At 54.3% G+C, this 23,666-nt stretch overlaps 1 protein-coding gene across 2 annotated transcripts in view; it reads right to left on the reverse strand.

Annotated features, from left to right (window-relative positions):
• Window positions 1-16: 16 nt before the first annotated feature.
• ARID3B (AT-rich interaction domain 3B) overlaps window positions 17-23,666 on the reverse strand; it is a 30,065-nt gene continuing 6,415 nt past the window's right edge. For both annotated transcript variants that reach the window (XM_063412416.1, XM_063412417.1), the window contains exons 3-9: window positions 19,563-19,634; window positions 18,477-18,549; window positions 8,963-9,146; window positions 6,239-6,489; window positions 4,469-4,723; window positions 2,834-2,929; window positions 17-2,531 (exon numbers count right to left, since the gene is read on the reverse strand). In XM_063412416.1, coding sequence (XP_063268486.1) covers window positions 2,365-2,531; window positions 2,834-2,929; window positions 4,469-4,723; window positions 6,239-6,489; window positions 8,963-9,146; window positions 18,477-18,549; window positions 19,563-19,634 — 1,098 coding nt within the window. In that variant the 3' untranslated portion in view covers window positions 17-2,364. The remainder of the gene's footprint in view (window positions 2,532-2,833; window positions 2,930-4,468; window positions 4,724-6,238; window positions 6,490-8,962; window positions 9,147-18,476; window positions 18,550-19,562; window positions 19,635-23,666) is intronic.

The raw sequence follows: 23,666 nt of genomic DNA on the forward strand, positions 1-23,666 counted from the left end.
CGTGGGGGTCACGGTGTGAAGAGGTAGAAGTTTATTGGAATATAAACATTCAGATAACCTGTAAGATAGAAAAAACCCAACAACAACATATACAGACACTTGTTGGAAGGAGACGTTGAGGTATTTATCCACCGCCTAGGCTATCACATTTGTTTTTATTTACTTATTTTATTATTTTTTTTTCTCTTTTAAATAGGTAAGAAAACTAGTTAGCAAGGCTGCTGCAGCTGTTTGGAGAGAACATCTGATCGCAGTCCCCTGGGAACGCTCAGGTTCACCGCGGGAGCCTCCCCTCACCCCGCCCTCCGTGCCCTCCCCGCAGCCCCGGGAGCGGGCTCCGGTGGCTTTTCCCCCCTGGAAGCGCCGGGGGAGCAAGCCGGGGGCTGGCCGGGGGGGTTTGGCTGGTGTGCGGAGCTGGGGGAGGATGGAGCGAGGCCGCAAAGCGGAGCACTGCCCTGGGGAACGTCCTGCTGGCAGCATCAAACCCTGAGTACTACACGGGGCCGAGGCGGCCCCGCCCGGCCGCCCCCGCTCTGCTGCTGGTTCCAGCACCCCGACCCCAAAGCCTGGCAGCTCAGCAGGAGACCCGCAGCTCAGGCTGCCAGGGCCAAAGCCAGGCCGGGGGAAAGGGTTCATTAACTCTTCACAGTCTGGATGGTCCTTGTCGCCCTGGGCTGGGAGAAGGACCGGGTTATTGTTGCAGCTTATTTAACTGAGGTATCTGTTACGCTTCCCGACCTGATTCTTTCCCTGAATTGGATACAAAACAATCTGTTAGTCCCTGGCTAGTTCCAGTCTAGGTTGAGTAAAGCTTATAAACATTAATACTCTAGTAGTGTCCAAGCAGTTCAGTGATTCGAGTGCCTTTCTGTGCAAGAAAACACAACGTTAGCAAGTGAGACAAAGCAACCCCACCCCGGAGCAGCCTCTGCAACCCAGGGCCGGGGAGCAGAGCAGAGGGAAGAGCAGAAAGTGCCCCAGGCCTGCTCAGAGGAAACAGCCCCAAGCCCACCCCTGAATAAAATAAAAAAAACAACCGAAAGAAAACAAAAAAAAAAAAGGGGAAAAATCATCTGACTGAGTCCCAGAGGCTGGAAAACCCTCTGGGAGTCTGCGAGGATGAAAATCCCCGGAGCCTGCGGGTCAGTCCCTCGGGATACCCGGGAGCAGCATCCTCCAGGGACGCGAGCACTGCCACCCCTGATCCCAGAGAGTCCTGGGGCCTGCGGGGCAGGGTGACCCCGCCACAGGGACAGAACCAGCACGGGGACAGAGCCCGGGGCTGGGGAAAGCGAGGACAATGCCTGGACCCAGGGGCCAGGGTCACTCCTGCCCCGCTGTCCCGCCGTGCACGTGTCCTGGGAGGATGCTGCAGCTCGACTCCAGGAGGGTGGGGAAGCCACTGCTCCTCTGCTCAGCCTTGTCTGAACTCCCTGTCTTTGGTGATCCATTTGAAAGCGAACACAAATAAAAGCAAACACAAAAGTCAGCAAACCCACCTATGAAAACCCCCAAGCGATAGGATATGCCAATACTTCCTGAAGAGGTTAAAAAAAAAACAACCCAACACAAACAAAACCAACCCAACAAGTACATATCTGAGGTATTTCGTCTGCTCAAAAAACCTGACCTGGGCCTGGAGCACGGGGAGGACGTCACCGGGGCAGGAGGGGTGGGAGGGACGTCACCAGGGCAGGGGGACGGGGACAGGACAGGGGGACAGCACGAGCAGCTGATTCACAGAGCCAGGGAACCCCAGCCCTGCTTCCAGCCAGGGCTCCCAGGGCAGGGCAGGGCTGGATTCCCTCTGCTCTGCTTCTCCCCATGGAGCAGGAGGTGTCCCCTGCTCGGGCACAACTGGAGGGGTTTGCTCAGAGCCCCAAAGCCCCCACTGACCAGCCCACCCTCACAGGAACACAAGCAGATTGCCACAGGAGGACGGGGCCAGGCTCCCCCGGCTCTCAGGATTGTCAAACACGGAGTTGTGGGTGGGAAGAGCCCTGGTGGCCCCTGGTTCCATTGGAAGCAGGATTCCCAGCCCCAGCCCCGGACCCTGCCCTGCCCTGGTGACGTCCTGGCCACCCCTGGGCCCTGGGGCCCACCCCTGATTGAGAAACGCCAGGTGTGCCCCCCCTCCATGGGAACACCCCAAACCCTGCCAGGAGGAGGAGGAGGAGGAATGAAGAGCACAAGGGAGGAAGGAAAGGGGGGAGGCAACAAAACAAAAAAAAGGCCGGACAAAGAGGCGATGAAGGAAAACTCGCTGGCATGGAACGGTTTCACCACCACCACCCCCCTCCTGCAGGTGCTGGCCAGCCGTGGGAGCAGGTTCCTTGAGATGAGGTAAGTGTGCACGCCAGGCTGTCACAGCGACCAGCTGGTGGAGGGCTCTGCGCCGGGCGTGCCCCGCGACGAGGTAGGGCTGGGGGAGCAGTGGGAGCTGCTGCTGCTGCTGCTGCTGCTGCTGCACGAGCTCTGCGTGCCCGAGCCGGCCAGGAGCTGCACCACGGGCTTCTGGGCAAACAGCACCCCTGCGAGCACACAGAGGGCTAGAATGAGAAAAGGGAGAGCATTCCCACCCCGGGGATCCCATCCCACCCCAGGGATCCCATTCCCACCCCAGGGATCCCATCCCGGGGATCCCATCCCACCCTGGGAATCCCATCCCTTCCTGGGGATCCCATCCCTCCCTGGGGATCCCATCCCACCCTGGGAATCCCATCCCTTCCTGGGGATCCCATCCCCACCCCGGGGATCCCATCCCTCCCCGGGGATCCCATCCCACCCATTCCAGCCCCCTGGAGGGCTCTCCTATTCCCAGCAGGGCTCTCACCAGCGTAGGTGGTGCCGTTGATCTCCACGGACATGTTGATGCTGCCGATGCCGTTGGGGGACAGGTTCAGCGCCGCCGCCGCAGACTCGGCCTTGTCTTGTCCCGGGAAGGGAGGGAGGGAGGGAGGCAGAGTTAGAGGACAACGACCCCATCCCCTGCATGCCCCAGAGGTGAGCACAGCACCCCCTTTGTCCCCTCTTTGGGCGGGAAGTCCCCAGGGAATGTTCACATTCCTGGATCCCTGGAAGTGCCCAAGGCTGGGTTTGGAGCACCCAGGGATATGGGAAGTGTCCCACTCAACCCAAACCATTCCATGACAAGGCTACAAAGGTGTTGAAAGCCTTTGGTGAGGCTGGGAGCCCACTGGCATCCAGAAATCTTTTCCCGAGGGCCAAATTCCCATTCCTCTCCCAAGGAAGGGCTGGGAGCACACGAGACAAGGCCAGGTTTAACTCTCAGCCTGATTTTACAGTGGAGACAAGGTCAGATTTAACTCTCAGCCTGATTTTACAGTGGAGACAAGCCCAGATTTAACTCTCAGCCTGATTTTACAGTGGAGACAAGGCCAGATTTAACTCTCAGCCTGATTTTGTTGTGGAGACAAGCCCAGATTTAACTCTCAGCCTGATTTTACAGTGGAGACAAGGCCAGATTTAACTCTCAGCCTGATTCTGATGTGGCGACAAGCCCAGCTCTAACTCTCAGCCTGATTTTGCTGTGGCTCGGTGTGCTCGGACTGCAGCAGCTCCAGCGGCCACTGGAGGGAGGGAAAAGCCAGGGACACTCCATGAAAATCAGGATTCTCCTCCATTTCCTCAGCCTGGGCAGTGATGGGCAGCTCAACACCAAACTCTTCCAGGAGCTCCCAAACCTCCACGAGGGTGAGCCTGGATTTTGGGACTGCTCCTCCACAGAAGGCAGCAAGGCCACCCCCCTGAAAACCCCACATTATTAATGTTGAACCTCAATGTTGTTACCAAGCCATGGTTTTGAGCTGATCAAAACCACCTCTCAGAGCAGCTCCCAAAGCTCCACCTGATTTTTATGGTGCAGAGGGAGGACAGGAAGACAAGGCAGCCTACAGGAGTGGGAATCCCATCCCTGAACCCTCAGGGCTCAGCCTGCTCCTGTTTGTAGGGACTGCAGTTATTCCAGCGTTTGGGTTTAGGAAGTTCAGGGTGAAAGCAGAAGTGAGGTGAGAGGGAATGAACATTCCTGGATAAAATCTGTATTCCCTATCACTGGCACTTCTGGTTTGGATGGGAAATTTAGGGGGACGCAGAGCTGGTAGGAATTTGGAATCCCAATCCCAGCTGCTGCTGCTTCGGAGGAAGCTGCTTTCACCTTTCCCATCTGCATTTGTGGCCAAGCACCTCAAACCAGCACTGCTGGAGCAAGAACAGCTCTTCCCTTTCCTCCCAGCTGTGCCAAACCAGCTCGGAGCTTTGAGAAGGTGGCAGAGGTTCTTCTGAATCCGGATTTGGATGAGCTGGATAACAAACCCAGCAGGAGAACCCACCACAACCCTGCACTAACAGCTCCGTGCTGTGACCAGAGCTGGTCCAGCCGTGTGTGTGTGACACGGTGACACTCCAGGCTGGCAGCCTTCCCCTCCCGAGGGGGGAAGTGCCTCACCCTTGCCGTTGATTTTGATCTTCATGGGGATCTGCCGGGCCATGCTGAAGAGGTTCCGCTGCAGCGCCTGCTGCACCAGCCGCTGCTCCTCCTCCGACATGCGCGGCGCCTTCTTCTCCGGCGGCTCCCCGGCCTCCAGCCTCTCCCTCAGCTGCTCCAGGGTGGCCGTCCTGGCTGCCGTGGTGGCCTGCTGGCCCAGGGCCACCGGCACGGCGATGCGGCCGGGCACGGGCACGGCCAGGGCCACGCCGTCACCTGGGCACGGAGGGCTGGCTCAGCGGTGGGACACCCCTGGTCCCTGCCCCTGTGCCCAGCACGGAGGTGCTGTCTGCATGGAGCCCTGCAGGCTGAGGGGTTTAGGCTTTCGGGGCTAAAATTCCACCCAGAGTCCCCTCACAACTGAGGTGTTGTTTATGAACCGTGCAGAATTCACCCAAAATAGAGATATTGTCTATAAATCATCCAGAATTACCCCACAACTGAAATACCCTCAAAGGATCATACAGAATTCCCTCACAACTGAAATATCCTCTATAAATAATCCAGAATTCCCTCACAACTGAAATACCTCAAAGGATCATCCAGAGTTCCCCCACAACTGAAATACCCTCAGAGAATCATCCACAATTCCCCCACAACTGAAATATCCTCTATAAATAATCCAGAACTCCCTCACAACTGAAAATACTCTCTATAAATCACCCAGAACTCCCTCACAACTGAAATATCATCTATAAACTGCCCAGAATTCCCTGACAACTGAAATACTGCCTGTAAATCATCCAGAATTCCCTCCCAATTGAACTATCCTCAAAGAATCACGTGCTAACAGGCACTGACCCTCAGGAAGGCACTACGTTTGACCTGAGGCTGTGGAACAGGCTGCCAAAACTGGGTGATGGCACTGGGGCTGTGGGTGTGTGGTTTGAACAGAATTGTGTGATAACACAGGGTGAAAAACTTAGAGTTTAGGATTTTAGTATACAGTAATATACATGGAGCAAGATGAAGAATTTAGGGGATAGGCTAGTACTTCTTTTTCAACTTCCTCTTCATGGTTTTTGGTGGGTTTTTTGGGTGTTTTTGTCCACTTGGGTGAAGGGGTCTGCACTGCAGACCTCGGGTGGTCAATTATCGGGTAAAAAGTATAAAAAACCTAAGTGTCCTCTTGTTATTGGGTCGATTATGCTTAAGAAGACGTCGGAAAGAGGTCCTAAACCTAACCCCAACAGTAACCCTAAACCTAACGCTAACCCTAAGCCCTAACCCTAACCCTAATCCTAACCATTAACCCCTAACCCTAACCCCAACCCCAAACCTAACCACTAACCCTAAAACCTAAGGTTAAACCCCCTAACCCTAAACCTAACTCTAACCCTAACCATAACCCTAACCGCCTAACCCTAAACCTAAACCTAGCCCTAACCCTAACCCCTAACCCTAAGCCCTAAAGCTAACCCTAACCCTAACCCTAAATCCTAACCCCTAATCATTAACCCGTAACCCTAACCGTAACCCTAACCACTAACCCTAACCCCCTAACCCTAAACCTAACCCTAACCCCAACCCCAAACCCTAAGCCTAAGCCTACGCCTAACCCCTAACCCCTAACCCTAATCCTAACCCCTAACCCTAACCCCTAATCCTAACCCAAACCCTAACCCCCGTTATCTAGCGCCCACAGACTGCAGGTAAGAACCAACCCCCACCGCCTCCCAATGAACCCGCGGAGCAGGAAGGGAAGGAGAGGCACCCCCGGCTCTGGCTGACCTTTCCTGAGGGCCGGCGCCGCCCGCGGGCCGCCGGTGCCGCCGGGCGCCACGCCGAGGACGGGGAAGCGGATCTTGGGGGGGGACAGCAGCGCGGCGGGCGCCGGCGGCGACGCCGCGTAGCCGAAGAGCGAGGAGCTGTAGCTGGGCCGGCGGCCCTCGCGCCGGTTGCCGTCGATGGCGGCCTGCAGCTCGGCCGGGGAGCTCAGCGACTTCTTCTCGCACTCGTAAGCATAGAGGTACTTCATGTACCTGGGGAGAGGCACACGGAGAGAGGGGAGCGTCACCGGGCGCTGCGGAGGGAGGCTCGGCCACGGGCTGCCCGCAGAACTCGTCCAGAGTTCCCTCACGGCTGGAATACCCGCAAAGAACTGTACAGAATTCCCTAAGAGCTGGAGTATCCTCAAAGAATCGTCCAGAGTTCCCTCATGGCTGGAGTACCCGCAAAGAATCATCCAGAATTCCCTCACAGCTGAAATACCCGCAAAGAACTGTACAGAATTCCCTCAGAGCTGGAGTATCCTCAAAGAATCATCCAGAGTTCCCTCATGGCTGGAATACCCGCAAAGAATCATCCAGAATTCCCTCACGGCTGGAATACCCGCAAAGAACTGTACAGAATTCCCTCAGAGCTGGAGTATCCTCAAAGAATCGTCCAGAGTTCCCTCATGGCTGGAGTACCCGCAAAGAATCATCCAGAATTCCCTCACGGCTGGAATACCCGCAAAGAACTGTACAGAATTCCCTAAGAGCTGGAGTATCCTCAAAGAATCATCCAGAGTTCCCTCATGGCTGGAATATCATCAAAGAATCGTCCAGAGCTCCCTCATGGCTGGAATACCCGCAAAGAATTGTCCACAGTTCCCTCACAGCTGGAATAGCCTCATAGAATAATCCAGAATGCCCTCAGAGCTGAAAGATCCTCACAGAATCGTCCAGAGTTCCCTCACGGCTGGAATATCCTCAAAGAATCATCCAGAGCTCCCTCACAACTGGAATATCATCTATAAATCATCCAGAATTCCCTCAAAACTCAGATACCATCTAAGAATTGTTCAGAGCTCACTCACAGCTGTAATACCCGCAAAGAATTGTCCACAGTTCCCTCACAACTGGAATAGCCTCAAAGAATCGTCCAGAGTTCCCTCACGGCTGAAAGATCCTCACAGAATCGTCGAGAATTCCCTCACAGCTGGAATACCCGCAAAGAACTGTACAGAATTCCCTCACAGCTGCAATATCCTCAAAGAATTGTCCAGAGTTCCCTCAAGGCTGGAATATCATCTATAAATCATCCAGAATTCCCTCAAAACTCAGATACCGTCTAAGAATCATTCAGAGCTCCCTCACAGCTGAAATACCCACAAAGAACTGTACAGAATTCCCTCAGAGCTGGAGTATCCTCAAAGAATTGTCCAGAGTTCCCTCATGGCTGAAATATCCCCAAAGTATCATCCAGAATTCCCTCACAGCTGAAATATTATCTATAAACTATCCAGAATTCCCTCATAAGTGAAATATTGTGTACAAATCATAGGGAATTCCCTCACAACTGAAATATCCTCTGTAAATCATCTAGAATTCCCTCATAAATTAAATATTCTCTATAAATAATCCAGAATTCCCTCACAAATGAGATATTATCTATAAACCATCCAGAATTCCCTCACAACGAAAATATTCTCCAAGGATTATCCAGAATTCCCTCACAACTGAAACATCCTCTGTAAACCATCCAGAATTCCCTCAGAACTGAAATATCCTCTGTAAATCATCCAGAATTCCCTCGTAAGTGAAATATTGTCTACAAACCATCCAGAATTCCCTGACAATTGAAACACCATCCATAAACTATCCAGAGTTCCCTCAAAACTGAAATGTCCTCCAGAAATCACCCAGAATTCCCTCAGAACTGAAATATCATCTATAAATCATCCAGAATTACCTCATAAGTGAAATATTGTCTACAAATCATCCAGAATTCCCTCACAATTGAAATACTGTCAAAGAATCATCCAGCAATCCCTCAGAATTAAACATTATCTGTAAATCATTGAGATTTCCCTCATAACTGAAATATCCTCTATAAATCATCCAGAATCTCCCCACAACTGAAATATCCTCAATGAATCACTCAGAATTCCCTCACAACTGAAATATCCTCTGTAATCCATCTACAATTCCCTCACAACTGAAACACCTTCTCTGAATCACCCTGGAGTCCCTCACGACGGAGAATCTAAAACCCTAAGATCCCAGATCTGGGACCACAACACTTAATTCAGGGAATTCTTCAGGAATTGCCCCTGTCCAAGGCACTGGGACTGAGCAGCACCAAACCCGACCCCTTCTGAGGAGTTCTGGCCCACAGGTTTGCAGGAGACTGTGGGAATGGTCAGGAGCTTCCCTCTTTGGGACTCTACAAACTTCCCAAAAAGCCTCCACAGGAGCTGGGAGTGCATCCCTTCATGGCTAAGGCACAGTTTCACCCCGTTCAATTTTCCAGGGATTTCACTCCCACCTGTCTTTTTACTCTGCTTATCCCACTCCTCCTTCCCTAACACCGGAGGAAACCAAACCTTCCAGGATGGAGGTGCTGAATTCCCAGTTTGCAGTGCCAAAACAGGCACCGAACCACCAGGAGCACAGACAGAGCAGGGAAAAAGGGCTGGGATGGAGGGAGGAAATGGAGATTCCCTCCGGGAGCTGGGGGTTCCCCACTCACTGCGTGCGCAGGGTGAAGGCGGCGCTGGTGATGGAGGTGGGCAGGTTAAGGCCTTTGGTGATCTCCCTCCAGATCTTCTTGTTGATGATCTCCACCAGCCCGCCCTTCTCGGTCACCAGCTTGTAGAGCATGTAGAGATCCAGGATCTGCTTGGCCATGATGGGGATCCGGTTGATGGGAGTTCCTGGCAGGGAGAAAGAAGGAGTGGATGAGGAGAGGATGGGGTCAGGGAGGGCAGCTTTGGGGGGATCCATCTCTCTCCCCACAGGAAATCCAGGGAATTTGCAGCCTGGCTCGAGGCCTCCCCGTGGGTGAGTAAATGAGGCAGGGAAGAGCAGCTTCCCTTTCCGTGGAAAATCCTTTCCTCTGGGCAAAGGGAGTTACCAGACCAATAAAACCCCGCAGCTCCCGGAATAGAAAGAGGGGAAGCTGGGGCTATTGAATGCGAGGCACAAAGGGATCAGTTTTACGAGCTCAGGGTTAAAATCCTGGCACAAAAATCCTGCCTGTGCTCACTGATCCCCCAGGACGTGCCGTGCTGTCTGCCTAGAGCAGAACCAAGGGAAGGAATCAGTGCTGGAGAACAGCTCTCCCCCATGGAGACACAATTCCATCCTCCCTCATGCTTGGAACAACCTGGAGAGGTAAATAAAGGCTGCTCCTTCCACAGAGCTTCCAGCTTCCCGCTCCTTTCCCCTGAATGTGCTCCCAAATTGAGGCCACAGCAGCTCTGGGCATCCCAAAGCCAGGCCCTGCTCCTCCTCCCTGCTCCATTTTGTCGTATTTTGGGTTAACATGCACAAAATCTGATTTTTAACTCGGCAGTGCCCCTTTGGCAGCTCCTGAAAGCGCTAACGCCCAGACTAAGGAGATTCAGGCACGGAGAGGAAGAAGGAATTCGAAAAGCTCAAGTGGCAGAGCTTTTATTTGGCCTGGGAAGCTGTGCCCTGGATCAAAGGGCCGCCCAGCCCAGGGCAGCATCCTGTCCCCACAATGGGCAGCCCCAGCCTGGCAGGAAGGCTTGGGAGGGGGCAGGGGACAATTGTGGAATCCCCCGTCCCCAGGGGAGGCTGGTGCCACTGCTGGCAGCCCCAGAACCCCCATTTATGGCCCTTATAAACGGGTTTATTCCGTGCCATGAAAGGAGCCCGGCCCTGCAGATGTGCTGTCAGACATCCAAGGCGGATTTTTTTCCCTGTCTTTTCTTTGGGAAGCGTGTTAGGCATTATGAGCCCGTGGTGCCAATTCCCACAGGTTAACGAGATGCTGGATAAAACAGCCTGTTTTTGCAGCTCTAAAGGGCCAAAACCCCACAGATTCAAAGGGTTCAGGAGCAGTTTGATCAGGTTTGTATCCATTCCCATCAATCCTCCTCCCTTGTGCGAGCAGCCTTTTCCCAGAGCCCACAGCCCGCAGCATTCAGGGGCACACATCCCTCAAGGAGCACAGAGGGAATTCCAAACCCTCCAAACTCCCTGTGGATCCATCCCTCCCTCCCAAAAAACCCTCGACTTGCTCCGTTTTTCCCCAGCCTCCATTTTCCCTCGGGGTGCCGGGAGCGGGGTGCCAGCGGCACAGGATCCACGGAGCACCAGGAATTCCTTCTGGAATGATCAAGTTACCTCCAGCTGTCACTCATCACCTGGGTCACACCCGAGGGGAAAATGGGGAAATGTTTCCTTCCAAAGCCCCCAGGAGCAGCCAGGACACTCCAAAATTCCCCTTCCTTCACTAATCAGTGAGAGCAGCAAAGCCTTTGCTCAGCTGGGAGAGGATGGAGCCCCTCTCCCCCCAGCCAAAGCCACCCCAATCCAATTTGGGGAATGGCATTAACTTGTCCAGCAGGGACTTTCATCCAGATGGAGAGTGAAAGGGAAGAGCCACTGATAAAGCTCTCAGCAACCCAGCTGCTCACACAGAAACTATTAACAGGTATCTGCTTTTTAACGCCCTGCATTTCCCCCAAACACATTTCTGCCCTTCTCCAGGTTCCTAACTCCACAAATTCCTCATCCAGGTGCTCCCGTGAGAGGCACAAACATCACCTGCCTCAGTGGGGAGTAAAGGCTGAAGCGTTTCCAGGGAGCTGCTCCCAGGTGGAGCAGGAGCAGCGATGGGCTCTGACCTCCCTCAGCACCCCCTGGACTCCTTCCCTGCCTCAGCTTTGCTTTTAAACAGGGCCAAAGTGCCCTGAAACTTCATTTATAAACTCAGCTAAATCGAGGTTTAAATAGAAACAGCCATTTATAAACTCAGCTAAACAGGGACTTATATAGAAACATGCGTTTATAAACGCAGCTGAATGTGTTTACACAGAGGATATAAATTTATCCACTGAGATAAATTTACCCACTCGAGCTTGGTTTCCCCCACCCTCCCCAAAGAAAATTTCTTTGTACAGCTGAGGAGCTTTATGGCAGGAGCTGGAATAATTCCATTTTCCATGCGTTCCTTCAGCACTGCCCCGGCACCACCAGAGCATCCAGCAGGGAGCGGGTCGGGGTCCAGCCCCGGTGAATTCCCGGTGTTTTCCAGAGGGATGTGGTGCCCTCTCCTCCCCCAGCCCCGCCCGGGGAAGGTGATAAAGGAAGGTTTTTATTGGAAACCCCCAGCGCTGCGACAGGAAAGGCTGAAAGCCGAGAGCCCGGCGGATCCTGTCCCGGGCAGGGCTGTCAGGGGCCATGATGGATTACTGTCATCTGGCAGCACCAGGATTAATGATCCTGGGGTCAGGGGGCAGAATTCCAGAGGGAAAGGTCAGCAGCCGGGGGCACGGCACAAGACTTGTTGCCTTTTGATGGCAAACTCGTTTTACTGTACTGCCAAGCCTCCCGCCCCGAGCCCTGCCCGGCTCCGAGGGGCTGGGGAAGATCCTCTCCTCTCCTCTCCTCTCCTCTCCTCTCCTCTCCTCTCCTCTCCTCTCCTCTCCTCTCCTCTCCTCTCCTCTCCTCTCCTCTCCTCTCCTCTCCTCTCCTCTCCTCTCCGAACCTCTCCGAACCTCTCCGAACCTCTCCGAACCTCTCCGAACCTCTCCGAACCTCTCCGAACCTCTCCGAACCTCTCCGAACCTCTCCGAACCTCTCCGAACCTCTCCTCTCCGAACCTCTCCTCTCCGAACCTCTCCCAGCTTCCTCATAAAACAACTTTTCCTGCCTTTTATCACAACCCCAGCCCCTTAACCTGGCCCATCCCAGCCAAACGAGGCCCACGAGGAGTCTGTTCCCAAACTGGAAAAGGGAAGAGGCAGAGTAGATAAAAAGAGGAAAGCAGAGTCATCCCACGGCCCTCGGGCTCCTGCTTTTCCAGGGAGACAGGCAGCCCCAATCCGGATTTCTGGAATAAAGGCTCTTCCTGGAGGAAGGCTGGCTGGAGCCATAAACACCTCTGGCCTTTGTGGGAATGTCTCCCCTCCCAAAGATCCCTCTGTTCCCAGCAGGCGGATCAAGAGCCTTGGGGGCTCATCCAGAGAGATCCCAGTGTCTGCCCCACACCCACAAAATCTGCTGGATTTGAGAGATCCTAGTGTCCCCTCTGCCCCACAACCACAAAATCTGCTGGATTTGAGAGGCCTCAGTGTTCCCTCTACCCCACAACCACAAAATCTGCTGGATTTGAGAGGCCTCAGTGTTCCCTCTACCCCACAACCACAAAATCTGCTGGATTTGAGAGACCTCAGTGTCCCCTCTGCCCCACGTTTGGAAAATCTGCTGGATTTGAGAGACCTCAGTGTCCCCTCTGCCCCACGTTTGGAAAATCTGCTGGATTTGAGAGACCCCAGTGTCCCCTCTGCCCCACACTTGGAAAATCTGCTGGATTTGCAGCCTCCTGGAGCTGCTGAAGGGGCTGAGCGAGGTGTGAGCCCCAGGAAAGCTGGAATGGCTGGATTTACACCAGGAAGCAGCTCCTGGGGAAGGGGTTTGGCTGAGGGATTAACATCCCACCCAACACCAGCCCAGGGCTTTGTTCTCCCCTTCTCCACCCTCCCTTAGCCAAACCTGGGAGTCAGAGCTCAGCTTGGAGGTGCAGCCTGAGCAGAACTGCCTCAAAGGGGGCTCTGTGCCCAATCTGGGGGAGTTTCAGGGGTTTGCTTGGCCTCCCTGCTGGACATTCCCTGCCACACACGGGTTTGCAGCAGCCTAAGCCACCACTCACCCTGCACAAAGAGCCTTTAATCACACCCAGCCCTGCCTCCCCAACCACCTCCCACCTCCCTATCCGATTTCCCTGCAGAAGTGTCCGTTTTACAGCCAGGAACAAAGGGGGGAGAATCCCGGGTGTTTGCTCAGCACAGCGACGCCGAAATCCCCCTGAGGTGTGCTCTGGAATGAAAAACTCCAGAGAAAAGACATTTTTTTTTAAGCCACAACCTGTGGCAGGTCAATAAAAAGCTGCTCTTCCCACTCCAAATCTGTTTGGAGGAGATGCTCTACCAGGCAGCCAGGAGGAACAGGTTTTCCCCAGGAAACTGGGAAAGCCCACAGGGATTTCAAATAATACTGAGCCAAATCTCAGGAAGAACAGAACTTCATGTTCCTTTGAAGGGATTCAAAGGAACACGTAATTCACAATAATTCCGGGGGGTGTGTGAATTCCCAGCTGAACAGAGGGGAAATTCAGTTTATAGCAGCAAATCAACTCGACCCCTGCACTGCCTCAGCTCCTGGATTGCCCAAATCCCTCTCCAAGGACAAATCCTGGCTGGTTCCGGGGTTCAGCCTGCCTTTTATGGGGTTTGGATCTCCAGAGATGGGATAAAAAGGAATGGGGATCCCATGGAGAGGGAATGGGGATCCCATGGAGGGCTGCAATCCCTGGAATGGGGAATCCAAGGAGAGCTGCAATCCCTGGAATGGGGATCCCAAGGAGAGCTGCAATCCCTGGAATGGGGAATCCAAGGAGAGCTGCAATCCCTGGAATGGGGATCCCATGGAGAGCTGCAATCCCTGGAATGGGGATCCCAAGGAGAGCTGCAATCCCTGGAATGGGAATCCCGTGGAGAGCTGCAATCCCTGGAATGGGAATCCCATGGAGAGCTGTAATCCCTGATCCTGGGGATCCCAAGGAGAGCTGCAATCCCCCTGGAATGGGGATCCCAAGGAGAGCTGCAATCCCTGATCCTGCCCTGGAACACGGATCCCTAAGACCCTTCATCCCAACTAAACCCAAACCAAAGCTCCTCTAAGCCAGGACCAGGCAAACTCCTCGCTCTGTTTTCCCATTAATCATTTCTAACGTGATTTTTTTTTGTGATACTCCCTCTAAATCACCATTTCCAGCTGCTTAAAGAGATAATTAATTATTTGAACTCTAATGTTTACTTTCCCAGAAAAGATTTCTTTTTTTTAAGATCTTTCCAAAGGGAAGGCTCCAGGCTTTTCCCAAATTAGAGAAAAAAAATTCTCCTGTCTGCCTGCAAGGAATGTTTTGTTTTATAAAATTAAGGGGAGAAAGTTTGGGTTGTACAGGAAGGAGCTGCTGATAACTTCTTCTAAATAATTGGAATTTGCAGGTAAACTACCCCAAAACACCAACGGACACACCCCAAACTACCCCAAAACACCAACTGATGGACCCCAAAATACCAACTGATAAACCCCAAAATACCCCAAAATACCAACTGATGGACCCCAAACTACCCCAAAACACCAACGGACAGACCCCAAACTACCCCAAAACACCAACTGATGGACCCCAAAATACCAACTGATAAACCCCAAACTACCCCAAAACACCAACTGATAAACCACAAACTACCCCAAAATACCAACTGATAAACCCCAAACTACCCCATAACACTGACACACCCCAAACTACCCCAAAACACCAAAAGCTGGAGGCTTTTGGCACCTGGCACTTCAGGAGGATGAGCAAGGCATTCCCTGGAGGAGATTTTGGGATCTGGAGCTGGATTCACATTGCCTGGAGATCCCATGGCCTTGCTTTTGTGCCTGTTCCCACTCTGCCACCACTTCCAGGAGTTTAAATACCAGGAATGGTGGATTCCCTGTCCTGAAAGGCTCCAGCCACTCCAAAAAGCAGGAATGTAAACCAGGATGGCAGCTCCCCCACAGATTAGGGGGGAAAAAAGGGCCTTTCAAACAATTTATAGGAAAACCCTTAAGGAAAACCATCTTGCTGTGCTCTGGGTGGGGACAGGTGCCCAGGGGGACACAAACCCCAGGGTCTGACAGGGAAAAAGCCTTTCCTGGTTCTTTGGGACCCTCCAGGAGACCCCTCTGCAGTGCTCCAGGGGGCTGGGCCACTGCAGAGCTGCTTAGGGCAGCACAGGGACCAGAGGATGGAGTTTATGCCCACTGATGTCCCTTTTTGGGAACAGTGCTTAATCCAGAGGAAGAAACATCTCCAGAGGGTCCAAGGAGAAAACCTGGAAAGCTCTTGCCAGACAGGGGGAACAAATCCAGGGAATCCTCATTCCATGGCCTCAACCCCGAAACTGCCCACAAAGAGCTCCTCGTGCAGCAGGAACTTCAAAACACACCATGGAATGGTTTGGGATGGAAAGGAGCTGGAGGAGCATGGAATGGGCTGGGATGGAGAGGAGATGGAGGATCATGGAATGGGCTGGAAAGGAGCTGAAGGAGCATGGAATGGTTTGGGATGGAGAGGAGCTGAAGGAGCATGGAATGGTTTGGAAAGGAGCTGGAGGAGCATGGAATGATTTGGGTTGGGAAGGAGCTGAAGGAGCATGGAATGGTTTGGAAAGGAGCTGAAGGAGCATGGAATGGTTTGGGATGGGAAGGAGCTGAAGGAGCATGGAATGGTTTGGAAAGGAGCTGAAGGAGCATGGAATGGTTTGGGATGGAGAGGAGCTGAAGGAGCATGGAATGGTTTGGGCTGGGAAGGAGCTGGAGGAGCATGGAATGGTTTGGAAAGGAGCTGAAGGAGCATGGAATGGTTTGGGATGGAGAGGAGCTGAAGGAGCATGGAATGGTTTGGGCTGGGAAGGAGCTGGAGGAGCATGGAATGGTTTGGGCTGGAAAGGACCCTGAAGGACCATTCCAGTTCCACGGGCAGGGACCCCTCCCACCATCCCAGGCTGCTCCAGGTTGGTCTTGGGCACTTCCAGGGATGGGGCAGCCTGGGCTAACTCCAACCCTGGAGGCTCCGAGTGCCACCAGACCCAGAGGGGAGGGAAAGGGGCAACAGACACACGAATCCAGCCCCCAGTCCCAGCCTCCCTCTCCTATCCCTGGCACATCCCAGAAATAAAATGCCCCAGAGGCCCATCCCAGCCTCCCTCTCCTGTCGCCCCATCAGGAATGAATCCCCCAAAAATCCATCCCAGCCTCCCTCTCCTGACCCCTCAGGAATGAAAAACCCCCAAAGGCCCATCCCAGCCTCCCTCTCCTGTCCCCCAGCAATGAATCCCCCCAAAAATCCATCCCAGCCTCCCTCTCCTGTCTCCTCCCGTGGTTCTTGCTGCTCCAGGGCTGTTTTATCTCCCGCAGCTGTGGCTGTTGAGGACAGCCCTGTTGGGGACAGCCCTGTTGGGGACAGCCCTGTTGGGGACAGCCCTGTTGGGGCACCTGCACCTCTGATCTGCCTCGGAGCTGTTTCAGGGCTGCCCTTTCCCAAGGGCATTCCCAAACCTTTCATCCCCGTTTATCCTCCCCGCCGGGCCGGGTTTCTGATCCCCCGGCTCCTCCCGGACTGCAAATCCCGGATTTTACAGCGGAGGTGTTTTATGGGCAGAGCTGCTGCCCTGGGACACGAGGAGGTGCAAATTGAGCAGCTCTTCACACATCCCAGACAAGGAACACACTCAGGAGAGGAGCTGGATTTGGGTTTTCTTGGGAACAGGGCAGCTCTGCAGCCCTGGATTGGGATGACAGAAACACTTTGCTCTCTGGAGAGCCAGATTTGGGTTTTTTGGGAACAGGGAAGCTCTTCAGCTGGGATTGGGATGTTAGAAACACTTTGCTCTCGGGAGATGAGTCAGATTTGGGGTTTTTTGGGAACACAGCAGCTCCTCAGCCCTGGATTTGGATGTTAGAAACACTTTGCTCTCAGGAGAGCTGGATTTGGGTTTTTTTGGGAACAAGGCAGCTCCTCAGCCCTGGATTTGGATGTTAGAAACACTTTCCTCTCAGGAGAGCTGGATTTGGGGTTTTTGGGAACAGGGCAGCTCTGCAGCCTGGGATTGGGATGTTAGAAATAATTTGCTCTCTGGAGAGCCAGATTTGGGTTTTTTTGGCAACAGGGAAGCTCTTCACTCTGGGATTGGGATGTCAGAAACACTTTGCTCTCAGGAGAGCTGGATTTGGGGTTTTTTGGGAACACAGCAGCTTTGCAGCCCGGGATTGGGATTTTTGTCAGCACCTGCTGAGAAGCAGAGCCTGAATCCTCATGGTTATCCCCAGGATATGCCAAGCAGCTCCCAAAAAAACCCCACAGTGACATTTCCACCCACCCCCTGCCACCCCAAACCCTGGGAAGAGCAGGAAGGGGAAAAACGGGCGCACAGCTGCTAAAAACACCCATGCCAGGTGAAAATATTCCCTCTGCAGGGTGGCACAGCAGTTCGGGCTGAGGATGGAGGAGAAGCCACCTCCCCCAGCTCAACACACACTGCCCAGTTTGCCCAGTCTTCCCAGTTTTCCTATCAGCCTGGAGAAACTGGGCTCGCTGAATTCCACAAATCCAAACATTCCCGTCCCCTCTGAGCTCCTCTCTGCCACAGAGGCACCACCAGGCAGGGAAACAAGGGAGGCTCCAGCAGGAAGAGCCATGGAAAGCTGCTCTCCTCCAGCTGGTGAGCGGCCCAGCCCCAGCCTGGGACTGTTAATTATCAATAATTAACAGGGCAGGGGAAGCAGCCACGGGAGCAAGGAGCAGATTTTCTGGGCAGGCACCTGGAGGTGTCCACTGGTGCCAGTCACACCCTGCAGCTCTGCCAGACCCCACAGGTGAGCTCAGTTCAAGGTCTGCAAGGCAATGGATGCGTCCTGCCTCTGCCTCTGCACTCCAAAGCTAAAATTTCCAGCCAAAAAAACCCTCACAGCTGGAGTTTAACAAGTTGGAACTGCTGGAGAGGGAAAAATCCACGTGGGAAAATGGCTGGTTTGGATGGCTCAGCCTTCTGGAGGGATGGATGTGAAGGGGCAGAGTCCCAAACTGGCACCTTTGGAGGGACAGGAGGGCACCCCAAACTTATTTTGGTGCTTATTTCCTCCAACACCACATTTCAACACGTTTTAATTACCAACAGAGAGCTGGATTTGGATAACTGACACTCTGGGAATCCCCAGGAAAAGGCTCCTGGGATCCTCAGGGCACAGAAAACACCAGCACTGAATTGGAAGTGAAGAAATTTAAGTTAAATTTAAGTTCCAGGGCAGACCTTCCCTGCTGCACCCCTCCTCTCCCAAGGGAAATGCCCCAAGCCTGAGCTCTGCGAGTTCCAGGCCTGGATTTGTTCTTTCAGCCTCAGGAGAGGCTGAAATTCCCTTTCCTGCCCTGTTTCACTCACAGAACCCAAGGAAATGTCACTCACCCCTCTTCTGCATGAAGATGAAGAGGTCGTCCAGGAACTCCTTCCGCTCGGGATCGCTGTCCAGTTCGTACAGCTGGGAGGGGAACAAACCAAAATGAGGGCACAGGCCACAGGGAGACAGAAAATTCGGGAATACCGGCTTCCTGCAGGGTGAAGGGAAAGCACAGGCACAGAGGGGGCACAGGGAGAGGCTCCTGAGGGACTCGGTGGCCACGGCTGTGACAGGACCCTCGCTCAGCCCCTCATCCAGGCACAAAGCCTGGCATCCAAAGGGATTCCTAACTTCTCCCAGAGTTGGAAACGAGCTCCAGGGTGATCAAACTCAACCCTCAGCTCAGTTCATGGGACACAGCAGCGCTGGAAGGCAGCTGGAAGCAAAGGGATGGAAAGGATGGCCACGAGCTGGGGAGGACATGGACACAGCAGAGGGGAGGTGACAGCGCTTGGGGACACATCAGTGGCACCTCCGTGGCACCAGAGGGGTCAAACCTCTCCTGCAGCCCCAGCTCCCTTCCTTCAGGGATTGTCACCTACGTGCCAAAGGCCCAGAAGGGGGAGATGAAAGGACAGAGCCTCCCTGTGTGCCTGGCAGTGCCTCCAGACAAACCCAAAGCCTCCAGAAATGCCACAGACCAGCCCAGGAGCGATCTGCTGCGGGAATAATTTTTACCAGAAAGCTTGAAACGCCCAAATCATTAAAATGAAGCTCCATGGGCAGTGTATCTCAAAAGAGAGGGGATTTTGGGGCTGAACTGCTGGGAAGCTCTGGGAACAGCAGAGCTCAGTTTAAACTGAGCTCCTCCAGCTGCTGTGACACATTCAAATCCATGAGCACAGGATTGCAGAGGGAAAATGTTCTTCTCCCACCTGGAGAAAAACCGGACTGAAGCTTTTAAATGCCCAAAGTCTGGCTGTTAATTCTTAGCTCAAACCATACCCCAGTGCAAGGCAGCACAAATGGCAGGACAGAAACAACTCAAATGGCAGGACAGAGCTGTTTTCCCCCAAATTCCCTCCAGGAAATACCATGGATCAGGGGGAGAATTCCCCAACTCCCCCTCCCCACAGCCCCCGTGCCCGACAGACCTTGGCAAAGTCTCGGGAGATCTCCCTTCCCCGGCATCCGTCACCCTCGTCGCTCCAGGTCACGCTGCCGTTCTGGGGAGGGAGAAACAGCAAAGGAGGGAAGCATTCCCAAGGAAAGGCTCCAGAAGCTTGGAACACCTGACTTTATAGGCACAAACACATGGAAAGGCAGCTGCTGGCTTAGCCCGAGGTGACAAGAAAGGCGGGGAGGGGGCGTCTGTGCTTTTCTCACAGTTTCCTGGGATCTCTCACACAAAATGGGAAGTGGAATTTCACCCCCCAGCCACACTCCCTCCCCTCCTGAAGAGCAGGATGCCAGCTTCTCTGGAAGTGGCTCTGCTGGAATGAGATCCAGCACCTACAGAGGTGCTGCTTTTTCTGCTTGTGTCCAGCTTTTTTTCCAAGGGCACATCCCAGAGCCCCTGGTGAACGGTGTCACCTTTCCTTCCTGTCCTCCAGGTGACACCATGGAGGAGCCCTGCCATCCTCCCTGTGCTTCCCTGGAAAACCAGGACCAGAAGGAGGGGAATAATCCCTCTGGAAAGCTGCTTGCCAGCCTAGGTACCCCGACTCCCAGGAGGATGTGGATTTTCCCCGGAGAAATGGAAAGCTCGGCTTTGCTGGATTAAGGCTCCTTAAAAGGATTTCATCTGGTTAGGCCCTATTCCACCCGGGAAATGACCGTCCTGGAATGGTCTCCAAGGGCTGGAAACCAGCAGCTCCAGCTGGATGGAAGGCCAGGATGCTCCTGAAATCAATCCAAGCACCCTGAGAACACCAACTCAGTCCGTAAAGTCCCCGCCCAGCGCGTGCTGGGACAAGGAAGGAAGAGCCAAATCCACCCGGACAAACACACGGAGAGAAAAGGTCCCAGCACCCCCAAAACACCCCCTGGAAATTCTGGAGGTGCTCCAGCACTCAGAATAAACCAGCACCTCCAGATTATGGAAGGCCAGGATGCTCCTGAGATCAAACTGAGAACACCAACTCCGTGAAGTCCCGGTCCAACGCGTGCTGGAAAAAGGAAGAGCCAAATCCACGCAGCAAACGCACCCTGCCAATGGAGAGAAAAGGCCCCAGCGCCCCCAAAAGCACCCCCTGGGAATTCTGGGGGTGCTCCAGCACCCCAAATCCCACAGACATCTGGCTGTGAGACACACATTGAATCAGGAAGGTGAACAGCCGGGGCGCGGCTCCGTGCCCGATGCCGAGGCCCGCAATGAGCTCCCTAATGCCTGCTGATTTGGTTTGAGCCACTAATTCCTGCTGGAAAGTCAATTAGCCGTGAGCCCCACCAAGTGGGGGATATTTAATGGGGGATTATTGGCACTTCTGTTCTGTCAGCTGTTTGGTGCAGCAGATCGATTCCCAGCCCTCTCCAGACTGGGTTTGCTCGCAGGATCCATCCCAATGTCCTTCCTCTCAGGAATCTCTCCCCAGCAGAGGTTAAACCCACAGGTTTTGGGTTATGGAAGCATCCAGCTGCTCCTAAAAGCTCACTGAGCGTCCATGGAGACCAAAGCTATGGAGCAGCCAGGAGCAGACACAGGGGAAGGAAACGGAGGCAGCAGGAATTTCCCATCCAGGACCTTTCCCACTCCAAGGCTCAGGGATTGGAGAAGGTTCAGCTTTCTGACCCCTTCCTTTGGCTGGTCCCTCCCCTGAGATAGAAATCCAGAGGGCAGGACTTGTTTGCAGAGGGAATTCTGGTCATGCTGGGAGCTTATTCCACTACATTTGAGGGCAGGGATGAGAAAGAAGAGGGGTTAAAGGAGGCAGTTCCCTCGCGGCAGTGGGTTTGAACTTGGGATAACTCCCAGGAATAAAACTCTCTAAAGGGCTTAAAAGCTCTTGAAAAGTTAAACAGAACACATTTGGCTTGTTCTCTAGGGAAAAAAAAGGGTGATTAGAACAGAATGGCAGAGGACAGGCAGGATAAATCTATCCCATTCCCACAGCTCCACCCTGGGAGCATCTCCTGGGAAAAGGAGCTTAGGGGAGCTGGAGCCACCAGGGCTCGGCCATATGGCCACAAACCTGCAGGGACAGCCCTCACCTGGCGTGACCCGGCCTGAGGGGCTCCGGGAGCTCCAGCACCTCCTCCTGCTGCGGCTGGGAAGGGTCCAGGGACACCTCCCACGGCCAGGGGACGAGGAGAGGGCTTCTCACCCAGCCCTGGGGAGATGTGGGGATGGAGCACGGAACGGCCACAGGGCAGCACGGAATAAAACTGCATCTGTGCATGGAGAGCTGCACCTGTGCATGGAGAGCTGCATCTGTGCATGGAGAGCTGCACCTGTGCATGGAGAGCTGCATCTGTGCATGGAGAGCTGCACCTGTGCATGGAGAGCTGCATCTGTCCATGGAGAGCTGCACCTGTGCATGGAGAGCTGCACCTGTCCATGGAGAGCTGCATCTGTGCATGGAGAGCTGCACGTGTGCATGGAGAGCTGCACGTGTGCATGGAGAGCTGCACGTGTGCATGGAGAGCTGCACCTGTGCATGGAGAGCTGCACCTGTGCATGGAGAGCTGCATCTGTGCATGGAGAGCTGCACCTGTGCATGGAGAGCTGCATCTGTCCATGGAGAGCTGCATCTGTCCATGGAGAGCTGAACCTGTGCATGGAGAGCTGAACCTGTGCATGGAGAGCTGAACCTGTGCATGGAGAGCTGCACCTGTGCATGGAGAGCTGTGTCTGTGCATGGAGAGCTGTGTCTGTGCATGGAGAGCTGCACGTGTGCATGGAGAGCCGCACCTGTGCATGGAGAGCTGAATCTGTCCATGGAGAGCTGCGCCTGTGCATGGAGAGCTGCGCCTGTGCATGGAGAGCTGCATCTGCCCATGCAGAGCTGCATTTTTCCATGGCCAGGCCCTTTCCCAGGCCCGGATCCTGAGGGAATGCCCTCCCACAGCCTCGGGGCCATGCCGAGGCTGCAGCCCCACACCCCAAACATCAGCAGTGATCCCAGTGGAGGCTCCGGCACAGGGAAACCACAATCAAATCCCTTCTGCACAGCAGGAGAGCTCGGGATCCGCAGGGAATGCCGTTCCTGCTCCGAGAACAACATTCCTCCTCTGCAGGGATGGCAGGAGAAGCCAGAAAATCCCCAGAGGGCATCACACGGCCTTTGGGGAGGCCAGGCTGCTGGAGGCAACCCTGGGCCACCAGAGTCCTCCCTGGGCCACCAGAGCCATCCTTGGGCCACCAGAGCCCTCCCTGGGCCACTGACACCTCAGGGAGCCATCCTCCTTGGGCTACCAGAGCCACCCCTGGGCCACCACAGCCCTCCTTGTGCTACTGACACCTCTCTGTGTCAGCAACACCTCCTTGTGCCACCACTGCCCTCCCCATGCCACCAGAGCCTCCCTTGTGCCACTGACACCTCAGAGAGCCCTTCCTGTGCCACCAGAGCCCTCCCTGTGTCACCAGAGCCCTCCCTGTGCCACCACTGCCCTCTCTGTGTCACCAACACCTCAGAGAGCCCTCCCTGTGCCACTGACACCTTGGGGGCCACCGGAGCCCCCCCTGTGCCACCCCTGTCCTCCCTGTGCCACCCCTGTGCCACCCACACCACAGGGGCCACCAGAGCCCCCCCTGTGCCACTGACACCTCCCTGTGCCACCCCTGCCCCCCCTGTGCCACCGACACCTCGGGGGCCACCAGAGCCCCCCCGGCCGCCTCCTCCCCACTGAAAGGCTTCAGCAGCAATTCCCTCCAGGCCTGTTTTGGGATTACTCCCCAGCCACCTGGAATATCTGATTAGAGGCAGGCTCAGATGTCCAGAGCAATTTTGGTTGCCAATCCCAGGCCGGAGTTAACCCCGAGCTGCCGAGCGGATGGAGAAAGGAGGTGACAAACACTTCCCATTCTCTCCAGGACAAAAAAGGAGCAATAAAAACTTCTGCCACGAAACCCAGGCTCATTCTGCACCTCCTCACTCTGGACAGGGGTTTTACAGAGGTTTTGGGCCAGGAATCTGCTGAAATACCCACCTGGGGATGAGGCTGAAGGCCCAAGGAAACCCCTCCCCTGCCCCGTGGGTTGAGTCAATGAGAAGGGACGGGGGCAGCAATTTCAGGATTATCAGGGAATCCACAGAAAT

This window comes from Prinia subflava, chromosome 15, assembly GCF_021018805.1.
Source record: "Prinia subflava isolate CZ2003 ecotype Zambia chromosome 15, Cam_Psub_1.2, whole genome shotgun sequence".
In the NCBI taxonomy this organism is placed as follows: Eukaryota; Metazoa; Chordata; class Aves; order Passeriformes; family Cisticolidae; genus Prinia; species Prinia subflava.